The sequence below is a fragment of the Pteropus medius genome, unplaced genomic scaffold, assembly GCF_902729225.1.
Source record: "Pteropus medius unplaced genomic scaffold, Ma_sr-lr_union100, whole genome shotgun sequence".
NCBI lineage: Eukaryota > Metazoa > Chordata > Mammalia > Chiroptera > Pteropodidae > Pteropus > Pteropus medius.
In genome coordinates, this window is record NW_024349800.1 from 33128363 (window position 1) to 33143140 (window position 14778).

Consider the following 14778-nt stretch of genomic DNA (forward strand, 5'->3'; position numbering starts at 1 on the left):
GCAGGAGATCATTTACATGGAAAACAAATGAGAAATTAAAAATTTGTCATAGTGTAGCAATGAAGATGTGACTTATTTATAGTTCTTTTATATACTACTATAAATGTAAAATAGAATGAGACAGCACATACTCTGAAACTGATGATTTTCTGAAATAGGCAGGTTTTCCTGTGAGATGCTTTGAATTTTTTCTTTGACAAATGACAAATTAAAATATTGCCTATATGAAAGGGTACCTACTGTTTGCAGTTAAGCTTTCATTGGTCATCGAAGTATCCATTTTTCGCCACAATTTAAGCTAGTGTTTGCTATGCGTAGGAAGTAGCATTATTTTAAAGCAAACCACTCTGAATGCAACCAAAATGGCTCTATTCTAAACATTTGACTCCTAAATCTTATTAATGAGTGAAATTTTACATTACATAGAAAATTAAAAGCACTCTTTGTCCTTAAAAATTAGAACAGCAAATCCAGTTTTAATTATTTAAGGGTAATGGTAAATGACACATTTATTCTCTCCATTTGAATATAAAATATTTCCTTAAGTCTACAAATGTTCCTTGTATTTCTTTGATTAGTTGCCTAAAGCAATCTGAGGTTAAACTAGTTCATTAGAAAATAATATGCTAGGCAATCATCAGATATGCATTTAAAAATCATCAGATATGCTTTGTTTTAATACCTATCATGTGTTAAATATTGAAGACCACACCATATGCCTAATGAAAGCTTCATTAGGAAGACATTAGTAGATTAATTCCACTCACCGTGTGGTTTATTTTATTTAGAATGCAATAAGGTAAGTTTATTAGTTTGCAAACGTAATGTTTTTACTGTACCTCAACACAACCAGGAACAACTCCACAGAGGTCTACAGATCTACTAACACCTGTCAAGATAAACACATAGTTCTCTGGGGGAATCATCTCAGCAATAAAACAGAGAAAACCTGAGGAAAGTAATTCTTTTATGGAAGAAAAACAAGACAGTTAAAAAAAAAATTGATTAATGATTTTTCAAAATGCCTCAGAGGTAATATATTTCTCATACAAGTATCAAAAAATATAATCTATTTTTTAAGAATAAATGTTTTGGAGCACAAGTATGCATTTTGAAATATTCTGAGAGATTTGAACTCTGTGGAAAGATCATGCATTTTGAATTGAGCCACTGAAAGTATTTTCGACACCTACAGCTTAATCTTCCCTCATCCATACCAGAACAAATATATTAGATTATAAGTTCTGCTATAATGATATTATTTGAATGGTTATAGTTAAAATGGTGCCAGTATTTCCATTATAAAACCCTATTTTCAAGGATTTATAAGTTAGCTGTAAATGTTTGCTCTGCAATTCAGCTTGGCAGCAAGCATCTTTGGTCGGTAATATATTTTTTTTCCATAGTATGGAAAAGAAAGACATCTGCTTATAATGTAAGAAAATATGACAGTGAATTCCATTATTCTTCATAACCAATTTATTTAGCATTTAAATTAATATTCAACCTAAATTAATTAAGTTTTAGGCAATAAAAGAGCTAACCAAAAACCTGCAAGAATATATTGAAGAGGATTTGTTCCCTTTGTTTGTTGGTTTTGGTTATTTGAAACTCTTAAACATGAAGGTAAACTTAACCAGTTACTTCGATACTTCATAAATTCAGCACAATAATAATGTGAATACATTATTACTTACCCCAGGTAATTTTTTTTTGATGTTAATAATGAGAAAGTAGCAAAAAATTGGCAGTTCAGAAAATTTTCCAACAGAGATATGTCTTAAAATTGTGTAGAATAACTAATGGGCTATTAAGAGAGGGAAGAAAGAGAAAAGATAGTTTTTACAAAGAGAATAGCATGGACAATAGCAAAGTATTAAGTGTGTAGTGTATCTAAGGAAGAAAGAAGTTCATGTGACTCAAGCCTTGGATGTTTTGGGGGGAAGTGGCAGAAGTTGAGATAAAAACAAGAAAGGCAGCATAGCGTGCAATTTTGAAGGGCTTAATAAACCATGCTAAAGAACTTCAACTTTACCTGAAAAAACAGATCTTTGTAGTGGGATAGTCACACTAACTTAACTACAGTACTAACATCAAAATATAACTCTGATAAAATATGTAATCTAATGTATTTGTCCTAAATTGGATGGGGATTAGATTATAGACCCCAGATAAACCTATTTAGAGATTAGATTCTAGTTGCATGATTAAATTTCTTTCAGTGCATTAAGATGGCAATATATGCTCTAGAGCATATGTTTATAAAGGTGGATCAAATTGGTTTATGCTTCAAGTGTTGGCCATTCAAGAAAGAGAACTAATGGTATATTCATGATTTCTGCTTCCTGATTTAAATATCTGTATTTACTAGGGAATTTGCAAAATATGTCTTGTTTTTTGTATCACTTTGAACTCGTCTTATAGTTGTCCTTCCATTTCTCAATAGTCTCATGTTGTTTTTCTTCTGCAAGGATGGACATGTATGATAAAATGTGCTGGTGAATGTAGGCAGAGAGATCCCAGGTTGTCAGTTGTTTACATTGAACATTCCTGTAGTTGACTCTAGTCAGACTGGAGGCCTGATATGCTAAGATCTGAAAGTGTCTTCTTGTTTTGGGGGGTTTTTTTTTGTTTGTTTTTTCATGGTGACTATTTGGATGGCCAGTATTAGGTTTTGTATGGAAACAAGCATTCTCATCAATTCTGATTTATTTTCTCCATATCCTAAAAAAAGAGGAAAGAATCATCTATTCTAAAAATAAATGCTGATACATAATATGCTGTGTACCAGACTCTATTCTAAATGTTTTATATCTGTCAAGTCATTTAATCCTCACAACAACCCCACAGTTATCAACTCCTTTTTATCAATGTGAAAATTGAGTTTAGGTAATCTCTCCAAGGCCATATAATATCTGGCAAGTTAGTACAGTCAGAACTGAACCCTAGTATAGTATCTGAGTTTCTGCCCCTAGCCGCTGGCCAAGTTAACCAAAGAAAAGCTCAAATACAAAAGGAGAGAAGGAAAGGAAAATAGTTTTTCTAAGTGGAGTAAAGGGAATTTATAGTTACATGGTGTGAGATGAGGATGTGTAGGTTTGTATGGTAGACATTTTGAAGCATTTAAAAAATTCTTTGAAGAAGAGATCTGGGAACAGCATTATTATCTTTGCTTAGAGTACACTGCTGAGGAGGTGGTGAGGGCATTGATAAGGAGCTTAATTAGAAAGCTGTTCCTATATTGATAATAAAATGTATGTCAGAGACTTTGACATTCAGACAGAGCAGGGATTCTGAAAATCTGGTTTCCCTGGGCCAGCAGTATGAGCATCACCTGGGAACTTGTTAGAAATGCAAACTCTCAGGCCTCTCTGCAGATCCAGGGAATCGAAAGCAAAGCCATCTATGATTTAACAAGCCTTTCTAGTGATTCTCAGGCACACTAAAGTTTGAACACCACAGATTTAGAGAAAGCGACTGAAGTAAGGAATTATTGGGAAGGTGGCTGAACTTGACTATTGACTGTCAAGTGAGGAGAGTTTAGAATGACTAAATTAAAAATCGCATTACAGCTTATTATCATTATGTCTTCATTACCTATCTAAAATTATGTTCATATGAATAAATGATAATTATATTTAGTGTTTAATATATTTTAGAAACTGTCTCAATTCTATTACATATAGTATTATATGACAGATGAGGAAACTGAGGCAGGGAGTCATTAAACCCAATGTCACATGAATAATAACAACTCACATTCAAATTCACAGCCTGACACTCAAGTCACATGTTCTCTCACTGCATTATGAACATATTCAAGTCAAAAGAGCACGAACCTCTGTACGACTTTGTCAGCAACACAACTTGGTTGAAATAACTATATAAACAAGATAAGATGGCAGTAACTGAAAGATAGCATATTATTACTTGGTGCCCAATCAATGGCCACAAGACTTAAAGATGTAGTTATAGAGAAATCTCTCTGACCCTGCCTTGGCATACAGACAGGGAAGACATCATAAATGAAATTTTTATTAAGTAAGACAAAAGAAAATGTAGAGACCATAAAATACTGTAGTTCTAAACACAGCTCACCTTTATTGAATAAATCTATTCACGTTTCACAAGTCAAACTGCACACTGAGGCTTTAATTTAATTTGAGCGAATTGGCTCATGTTGGGTTCCAGAACCATTTTTTTCCTCTCCCCCATTTGTTATATCTGTGTGGATGTTCTAGGCAATAACTAAATTGACTGAATTCACCAATCTAGGTCTATGACTGGATTATGGGTGGCAGGAGATGAAAGTGTATTTCCTGATAAGTACACACTTCATAAATAAGTCTGGCTTTTCGGTAACATTATTACTTCTGTCAGCCTCAAGTTTATCATCTGAATAATAAAGAGATTGCACTGCAGAATCTCCAGGGATGCTTTTAGCCCTGACATTTCTTTTCTTCTTTTTTTGTTCTTTTTTTGTGTTTTACTCTTAATGCTCTTGCTCTTCTATTCTGATCTCTTCTCAGTAGACCCTTAGGGACCTGCAACAACCCAGAAAGATAATAAGATCAGAGGTTTATCTTTAAACTTCATGGGTAGCACCCTCTTATGAGTATCTCCCTCTTTACTCTCTTTCAGTCTCAACTCAGAAATGCAGATAGAGGACTATGTGGGGTCTGCTTGCCTTTTTTTGTATGTTTGCTGACAGCAGTAGAAATGTAAAACATGAGACTGACACTCTCCTCATTTTTAATTTTTAAAAGATTGGTGCTGCCTGTGGGTTTTAATATACTTCCCCTCTGCTGCTTTTAGTGTCTACTTTAAAACAAACAAACAAACAAACAAACAAAAACCTTAATACTGAGCCATAATAATTTCCAACTAGGTTTAAGAAAAACATGAAAAAGTTGAAAGTGTGTGCCTGACAGCCATCCTGTTTCTTGAGACAGAGGGTTGATTTTTGGAATATGAAAAAGAATAGTTTGAAATGACCTGTCCTTGTCTATTTCTCCCCACACACACCTTTCCATTCACTCTCCTCTTCTCTCCCCTTCCATTTCCTTCATTTTATCCCCTCAGTTTTCAAACTCATCTCTCATTTTTTAACCCCATTGTCTGACTTAGGCTACCTTCTTTCTTATAATTATAAATCATCAATGGTGAATGGACCTAGGACAGTTTACTATGCGTAGCTATTAGGTTCTTTTGGTAGATCTCGAAGCCACAGTTGTTAGAGGCAGGTGAAAGTTAACCACACTTCCAAGAATTTCTACAAGTGTAAGTCAAAGATGCAGACCAACTTCTGCTACAGAATCAGACATATATCAATAACTAGGCACAAATTCTTATAGCTTGTTCTGAAAGCTTGATGAGAGTCAAGCTCTTAGTTCTTTTAAGTTTCAAAGAAGATATTCCTAAAGCAAATATGGCAGTATTTCAGTGCCAGCATCTAGCTCATCATTTGTCAGAAGGAGGCAACAAAGATTAGTTAAAAGTCACCAATAGCACCCACTTCATATGGTTTTGTGATGATTAAATGAGCTAATACATTTAAATCTCTGAGTTGTGCCAGCTACAAATGTTTAGCTGTTTTATTATTATTATTACTATTACTATGGCACCATTTCTTACAGTAAATGGTGAAAGGCCTCATATTCACATACTCTAGTAGAAGCAAAGCATGTCTATAAGGTACTTTGGCCAATAATCTTAAACATTAATGATTTCACCAAAGATCCCACATTTCTAATTTCCATTACACCAATCACAAGCCAGTTATTTCACCAATGACAACCCGTTTCTAACATATTGTTTAGCAAAGCCACATCATGATTGTAGATAATGATAACTCAAGGCTTCTAGAAGCCACCTATGGCTTCTCTAATTCTGGCTGAGACAAAAGAATATAAATTCCTGATGAACGCAACTGACTCTCCTGGGATACAGAACAACACTAACACATTTATATTCCACTGTCTATGCTGAAATATTTAAGAGTATATTACAGAGTGCCAGTCGCCATGTGTCCTACAACCAGTTCTTCACTCACCTAAGCACAATTTTTCAAATGCTGCCTCAGTTTTCTTTACATAATGCAATTCCAGCCACAAGGACTGCCCTGCTGAGGAGACATAAAGAGTAGGCACAGGCTTCATTTGCTTCATCCAGATTAGGCATGTGTTTGCTTACAGGACTTTTCTCCACTCTCTGTACAGAGAATCTTTCCTTGTTCCACCAAATTACAGCCATTTATAACAAATATTGCAGCATCAGTATCACAGCATCCACCCTAGAACCTCCTAGGTATTGCAAAGGTGCCCTAGACATCTGCCTGAAACACTACAGCTACAATTTCTTCTTTCAAGGAAGCCATAAATATTTCTTCTTTAGCTCTTGAGACTCTAGTAAAATAGATTTCTTACCTATCCTTTCCCTAAACCTGCCTTTATCTCCCAAGGCCCCAGACAGTATAAGACAGACAGGGAAGCCTCTTCTCCATTGAATGTTCTTGGGAAGGTTCATTAGAATCTTCCATACTTGTTCTATTCCTATTATTTTAATTTATACAACTCACTCTCAAAGTCCCAGCCATCCTTCCCTGTTAATCAAGAGAATAACAAATGTAGTCAGTCCCATTATTCACAGATATGAATTCACTTCTTCACTAAAATTTTTGTAAACTCCAAATCAACACCTATAGCACTACGGTGGTTGATAACAGATAGGCACAAAGCTCATCAAAAAACTTGAGTTCCCAGCAAGGGTCAAACAAGGTAACACTCCACTTTGTCATTTCCCCTCTTGTACTGTAAACAAGTGGTCTATTTAGTGCCACATTTTTCACCTTTTCTTGCTTTTTGGCGATTTTGCTGTTTAAGACGTCCCCTAAACATAATGCCAAAGTGCTAACATTCCAAAGCAGAAGGCTGCGGCATGCCTTATGGATAAAACAGGTGTGTTAGACAAGTTTCATTCAGGCTTGAGTTATACTGATGTCAGCTATGCGTTCGATGTTAATGAATCAACAGTATGTATTAAATAAGATGTCTTTAAACAAAGAAACACAAGGTTATTTATTGATTAGTTGATAACAATGTTGTGATCAGAGTCTCGCATAGACCTAAGCCCTAGGAGCATTGGTTCAGTCTTTGCTAATTCACTGTTCACAGTGATTTTATAAATCATAACTGCTGGGAATCATAACTGCTGGAAATAATGAGAATTCTAAGAGACTTACTTACATTTCACATATGCTGGGCACTAGAGGGAGTACAGATAAAGATTTGACTCTGCTTCCCTTCAGGAATTCATCTAGTTGGAGAGGGAAGGACATATTAACACCATGTATGAAGGCTTTGGAGAACAATGTAATGCCCTACATTTCCTAAAGATGGAAAGAACTGAATGAATTGTTCATGCTAATCAGCTCAAATACGTTAGACCTATATAGGAAGAGAGACATAATGCCTTAATTGTGAAGAGTGTTTGATATATTTTAAAGCACTCTCACACTAAATATTGCATTATATCCTTCCTGCCCTGTGGGATTCTTAGGAAAGATAGGAACATGACTATTTTATAAAGGAAGCCACGGAGCCTCAGGGAGAGGCTAAGTAACTAATCTGACATAACCAGTAAATGGTAGTGCCAAGAATGAGGCACAGGTTTCCTACCTCCTAATCCACTGCCCTTTTCATATTAATACTATGAAATATCAAATTCAGAATATGAACCTAGAGTCTAAAACCATACTGTGAGGATGATTATCCTCTTCTTTTCCTTTGGAAGCTTTACTTGATATTTAAATAAATGAAAATCACAATCCTTGACTAGTGAATGAAAATACATATGCTAAAAAATAATAAAATGAAGAGGAAATGGCCTAGGATTAAGGGTGGCAGCTGCACACGATGGAAGGTTCTGCATTTGGGTATTGTGGGTTTTTGAGCAGAAAGAAGTGGGAAGTTGGGAGATATGGCACATTTAAATAAAAGCACCTCCTCTAACATGGATGGCTAAGCTGTTTCAATTAGTGAACTATTAAAGAATTATCTTTTTGGTCAAATGACATAAACTTTTGACAAAAATGTGAGATGATGGATTGCTGTAGATTTGATTTGGTGGCCCCTGGACACTGTTACATAGGTAAGTGGCTGATTTGAGTGAAATACTCCTAGAATTACTTTTTTTTTTTTTCTATATATGACTTTATATTTGTTGATATAAGGGATTATATAGATTATGAGAAGCCTCTGGGAAGTAGTGTCTATTCTGAGTTGTTTCCCTTTAGAAGTGAAGACAAAAATGTCCATTCATTAGACATGTCATAGTAGTATCATGTGGAAACTGGAGGAATGTTTCAATCATAATCCTAAATCTTAACTGCCAGCCTCCAGTGACTGTGGTCCTTCTTGCCAAGTCCAATTGCTGTGCTAGCTTTTTAGATTTTTAGATGTGTGTTGGCTTTGCCGTTGTGTCATCCAGGACACATAGCTTCCAGTTAAAGATGCTGCATTTCACCAATAGAATATAAATGTCCTCTCTTCCGTGGGGACATTAGATTTGTGAATTTTTGTTTCTTTATGCTATTTTACTTATGAGACAGGATGAAAGAAAGGCAGAACCCCACCCTTATTAAAGATCTCCATAGCTGGGCTTCTATAGAAATCTTGTGGGTTCTTAAATATCCCTAAAGTGTTTGACTGAAACGCAAGCAGTCTCATACTGTTGCTCTCCTCTGCTGTCCTCCTTCCCACCTGTCTCCTTTCTCTCTCTCATTCTCCCTTTGCTGTATCTTTATCAGCTGCCACACTCACTCACCCCCCCCTCCCCCGCGCGCTGTGTGTTTTGGTTCCCTGCACTTACACTGCCTTATATGACATACAATATTGTAGAGGGAAGGAGGACTCTTTGTTATGTGTAATATGTGTAATTAACAGATCGGTCAAAACTGATGGTTGAGTAGATGGTGTCAAGCCATATTTAGCAGATTGGGTTTAAACACCTGGCAGAATAAGTTTGGTCCAATAAAAAGAGCCAGATTCTTTCCCTTTTAAGAGAGCTCTCAGGACACTGGTTACATCTAAACCATAGGGGTAGGGGAAGGGTGCCATTTGCCATTGTGATTCAGATGGAAGGATCACCTGGCAGGGGAGGGAGAGTTGCTTTTTAGGTGTTCCCAGCATCCTGTACACGTGTCCCTTTGATGTGTGGAGAATGCATGAGAGGCAAAGCAGGGCGATTTTTGTGGGAAGCTAGACCAGCCTCCCTTGTTACATAGGCTCGTCCTCTGCATTGCATCCCAGCTTCAGTGATTTGCTGTTTGGAGACTGCAGATTTGCATAGAGCCCCTCGCTTCGCCAGCGTGCGTGGTTTTTCTTTTCTTCTCTTTTCTTCTTTTTCTTTCCCCCGCTCTTCTCTTCCGTCTGCTTCTCTTTTTGCTTTGCCGTTTTCCCCGTTGGATCCCTGCTTCCTTCCTAAGGGTGCACTCTTGCCTCAGAACCCTTTGCCCGGCTTAAGTGTCAGGAGGCAGCGGACACGGAGATCGCCTCTGGAGCAGGCGATGCGCGCCGCTGCTCTGCGCGCTGCCCGCGGGAGGCTGGCGCGAGCGGGCCAGCGGGCCGGGGCTGAATGGAGGAAAGGGGCGCCTGGATTCCGTGGGGTCTGCTTCTCCCTTGAAAGGAGGTTGGGCCGGCGGAGTGGCCTCCCCAGTCCCCACACACAATGCTAAATGGATTTACCCAGTGGATCCGCGGTGAATGGCTGTCATGTAGAAGTGAGGACCCTCCCGGAGGAGCTTTAAGCAATTTCCCCGCTCCCCACCCCCTGGCACACACTCTCGCCTGAAACTCTTTGGGAGTATCTCTCGAGAACCTGGAGCCCTGGAAATCTGGGAGCAGCCGTCCACTCCGCGTTTACTGTTCCCCCGGGGCTGCCTTTCTGGACAAGTCCCCCATCAGCTGTATTCGCCTCGGCTATGTTTCGGATTCTTTGGGGTGCAAGGCACGGAGGACTTCAGGACCCCGAGAAGACTGTCCGAAGGAGGGAGAGGATGGGTGCTCTGGCTCGGTGAGGCGGTGGCCCCACAGCCCACCCTGAGCCGTCTGCTCCCCGGTGCCCTCTCCCCTCCCTGCACCCCAAACTTTGCCTCCGGCGGCAGTTGCCCCTCGGCTGGCACCCCGTCATGTACCAGAGGATGCTCCGGTGCGGCGCCGAGCTGGGCTCGCCCGGGGGTGGTGGCAGCAGTGGCGGCGCAGGGGGGCGCCTGGCCCTGCTTTGGATTGTCCCGCTCACCCTCAGCGGCCTTCTAGGAGTGGCATGGGGGGCGTCCAGTTTGGGAGCGCACCACATCCACCATTTCCATGGCAGCAGCAAGCATCATTCAGTGCCTATTGCAATCTACAGGTCACCGGCATCCTTGCGAGGCGGACACGGTGGGTCTGAGATGCCAAGTTCTCGCGGGTTACTCCCGAGCTCGCCCCATTCAACCCTGCGCTCACTTCTCAGCCCCTAAGGTTCGGAGAAATAGGAGCTCGAGAACCAGAGGTGCATTTGGGTGTGCTCGGTGGGAGCCACTTATCTCTTTGAAGACAATAGAAAGGGGATGGGGGAAGGCTTTGCAGGCGTTTGTGTGAAGGGTGGGAGGGGCCTTCCTTGTCAGGGGGCTGGGAGAGGGACGTGGACACCTATTAAATAACCGTCCCTGTCCGGGCACCTCCGTCCCTAGCCCCCTGCGAGAAGGGGGCTTCCTAGCTAGGAGGTCACTCGCTGTGGTTGATGGGGTTCCGCGCTCAGACTAGGAACCTGAACGCTAGAGAGAAAAGGGTTCTGCAGAACCTTTTGTCTGTGCTCTGTGTGCGGGCCCCACCTCTTGCCCATTTTCCCTGGCCTGGGGGAGGGAGAGGTTCCAGCCCACACAGTCCTCTAAAGTGTGCCCAGACTGCAGTGACAGTGGGACCCGGGACTCACTTTACGGGAAGCCCATCCATTTTGCCCCCCACCTCTTCCCATCATTGGAGAAGGTAGGAGGATGACCCGGCACACTCTCCCTTTCTGGCCAGTCCCTACCAGACTCAGAGAACCTCTGAACCTCTGAACCTCTGAACCTCTCAACCTCTCCATTTCCCCACCCCACACACATATACACTTCTTTTCTTGGTGATTGGGCTGAGTTATTTTCTAAAATACAGCAGAGAGAGGCTTGGCTACCCAAACACATCTCCTTCCCTGAGGATCGTGTTTGAAGGCTGTTGGGGTAAGAGATGTCCCACTTTTTCCTTCAGCTCAGTGGTTCCCAGGGAGCACAGGTGGGCCAGTGCTGGCTGGTATAATTCAAGAGGTCTGCCTGGAGAGGGAGAATTTAGAGCAAAAAGAACCTGTTCTCCTCACCCTGGGTTTTGTTTGTTTGTTTGTTTTATAAAGAGCAGAATGTGAAGAAAAGCCTTGGTGGGCAGGTTCCTTCTCCAGAGTGGCCAGCAATGTAAGGTCAGGTTTCTCTCATCTTTAGATAAATTCCTGTTTCACATTCCCTGAACTGCCAATGAATAAAAATCAAATTGCTTTTGTGAGTCTCTTCCCCACTACCAGTCTTCTCTCCCAGTGTAGAGTCTGCTACTTTAAAAAGCAGGGCAAAAGTTGTGGACACTTCGTATTTCCCTTTCCCACCTTCCCTTGCAGAACACCTTCCTCTTTCTGACATGGTTCAGGTCTGGATCATATGCCCTGCTCCCTAGGTAATTCCTCTCCCTTGAGCAGCTGCTGGTTAGACCAGGACGGCCCCCTTCCCCAGGGATAGGCTTCCTACCTGGGGACAAGTCTGGTTAGATATGAAAAGCTATAACCTAACCTAACTGAAGAGAGAACAAAAAAGTGTAGCAACTCTTCTTTAGGAATGGCCTGGGGACACACCTCACTATGGGTCCTAGGAATCCCTTTCTTTCTTTCCCCCAGCTCCCTCTCAAGGATTCTCTCCAGTTAAGAGTGTCTAGGTTGGAGACAGGAGTGATACCCCTGTTTTTAGTGAAACCCAGGGTTCTTAGCTAAGAGCGGCAGAGAGGATAGATCCCTCTGAATCAGTAAGGAGTCTGCTCTCACCACTTGCTCACAGTATCCTAGGAGCCTGCCGCTCCGTTACCTGGGCGCAGCTCTCACCCATTGCCCTGCTTTTGTGCAGAATCCTGTGGGTCCCAGGGGAGGGAGGCAAGCCAGGGCATAGGAGGGGCAGACAGAGCGTGGGTGGGTGCAGTGAGCCAGATGAGGGTAGGCGAGGGCGTGGGGTGCCTAATTGTACCAGTGGGAAGCTTTCGGCTAATAATCTCATATGCATATTAACTTCTTTTCTGTGGCTCTGCCTCTCTCCGGAGAGATGAGGTGCTGAGGGGAAAGAGCCTGGGGCTGTGGGGAGGAGAGAACACCATGGGGCCCTGCCGCAGAGACAGCACTCCCTTCCCCTTACCACCGCTGCTGCTGCTCCAGTCAGGCGCCGTCTGCTGGTCTTCACAAACATTTCTTTCTCTCCAGATTAGTGATTGTATGTGAATGAAAAAACCAGGCGTACCTATCATTGAAAAATAGAGTGTTTTCTTTCTTTCAAAAGTTCTAGTGTATAGTCATATTTGTTTGTTTTTGAAACTCTTCACATACACTTTTGGTGGAAGCTTTCTGATTCCTTCCCTCTCTTGAAGAGAGGGAGTTAACTCTGGCTAGAGTACAGTCAAGGAACATGAAGGATGAAGTAAGCCTCTGAGGGTGGAGGGTAAAGAGATGTGAGTGTGGGGAAGCAGAGGGTCTAAGAGCTGGGCAGGCAGGGTGGTGGCTTAAAAGAAACCTGATAAGAAAGGGGTGATGTTGAATTTGTTGGGTCAGTAAACTCCCTGAATATTCAGCTAATTAGACTATGGTCCACAAGGAAATAATTTTTGAGCCTAATAGATGAGGGTGAAGAGAATCGCAAAGGTGAATGACAATATGATAGATTTCTACCTGAATATCAAGGCAGGTGTAAATGAGGTATAGTTCAAAATTTGAGACTACTAAAAATATACATACATAGATGAACAAATGAGCCAGTCTGTTTCTTTGTATTAGAATTTCTTGCAATCATGACATTTTTATCATAATAAGGAAAGCGTGTATATGCTTGAAAATGTAAAAGAAAGAAACGCATGTGGTGTATTTTGGGAGATAAAATTGAGTCTACCCTCCATGTTTTGAAAACTGCTGGGTTGACTATCCAGGTTCATTCTTCTTCATTTTTTCATCATGCCATGCTTCATTTGCACTATTATGAGGTGTCACAAGGATAGCAGGGTGCTGAAAGAGCTCATGGCTTCATGGCTACCCTGAGCATCTTTGTGCAAGCTGACCCAGTTACAGAGATTATGATGAGGATTCTTTTAAAAATGCATTCAAAAGTAGGTTTTGAGATCACTGCAAGATCCTATTTTATTTTGCATGTACTTAACCATATAAATGATGAAAATACCTATGTAGAAAATTTCCCTAGTTAAATAAACTGTGTAACTGTAAATGATGAAAAGAAAGCTTGCTTGTGATTACGGATGCTACTTAAAGCCAGCATGAGTTCAGAATAGACCAGTGTGCTCATTTAGATTTGCTTTAGAGATGTGCCATATGTGCTGAGCATAGGATGATGTCAGTGCAATGCTCAGGGTCCCATTTCTGCTCCCGGCTTTCCTAAGTACCTCTGCATACTTTTGAAAATTAGCTTAGAGACTCTCAATAATTTCAGGGGATAAAGGAAGGAGAAAGCCATCACAGAACTGAGCACACCAGTGCCGGCCGTTCTCCTCCCACAAATATGAGCTCCGGAAATTATACTGCCGTGATTATCTTATACTATTAAAGGGCAAAAGGGCATTCCCAGAAGGGAATGTTAACAGACTTTAAAAGTGCGGTTTGTAATTGAAGTAGCCCAGTGCTGTTACATAAGGATAATAATAATATCTTGCATTTATAATGTTTCTCTTTCTGAGACACTTTTGTACACATACTAAACTTCTAAGAAGACCGATGTGTTTTGGAGGGAATTATAAATATCATTTTCTGCATAGGGATACTGAGCCTTACTATAAATGCACCAAAAAATATCCAAGTTTCTAATTAGTCAAAGTGGAATTAGAATGAATCAAGACTTCGAGGCCCATACCCCAGAGCAATTCCATGTGCTCACAGGTTTTGTAACTCAAACTGAGAGGGTCCTCCATGTGCTTTAATGACTGATCTCTTGGAGTAGAAATTATTACAAGGACCAGGGCAGAGCATTTTGCTTCCATGTGTTAATAATAATGAATATAGAGAGGCTGATGGCACCTCACTTTTGTCCCAGGGATCACTTCATTGATATTGCTGAGGAGCTTTTTGTGTCTCTTGTATTTCTTGGAGGCAGGAGGTTGCTGTTTGATAAAACTATTCCCTTTGCTTTTTTGTCCAGCAACTGACAGCAAAATTTTACACAATAGATTTGACTTTACTGCATTAAAGAAAATATAGCTTTTTTTTGGTAATTAATTCATACGTGTGACCCAAAACATTTTTGGCTATGAATATTCTACTAAAATAGACATTCCTACCCCACACCTCTTCTTAACTTTGGCTTCTTGGGCAAAAATGTTCGGCACTGCAATGCTATTGTAGATGAGATTGCCAGCTAATATTTCTGGAAGAATGTTTAAATCAATCATGGTCCAAGCAATCCAAGACTCTAGGGTAATTTTCAGTTGCACCGAACTTTATTTCTTAGATGGCCCAATCATT

The 14778-nt window shown here is 40.6% G+C and overlaps 1 protein-coding gene across 18 annotated transcripts in view; it reads left to right on the top strand.

Annotated features, from left to right (window-relative positions):
- NRXN1 (neurexin 1) overlaps positions 1-14778 on the top strand; it is a 1007449-nt gene that overhangs the window by 611710 nt on the left and 380961 nt on the right. For 3 of the 18 annotated variants that reach the window (XM_039887193.1, XM_039887194.1, XM_039887195.1), the window contains exon 1: positions 9335-10436. The exons of 14 other annotated variants lie outside the window; for them this stretch is intronic. In XM_039887193.1, coding sequence (XP_039743127.1) covers positions 10187-10436 — 250 coding nt within the window. In that variant the 5' untranslated portion in view covers positions 9335-10186. Of the gene's footprint in view, positions 1-9097; positions 10437-14778 lie in introns of those variants that run through there. One more of the 18 variants, XM_039887192.1, reaches the window with a different exon arrangement.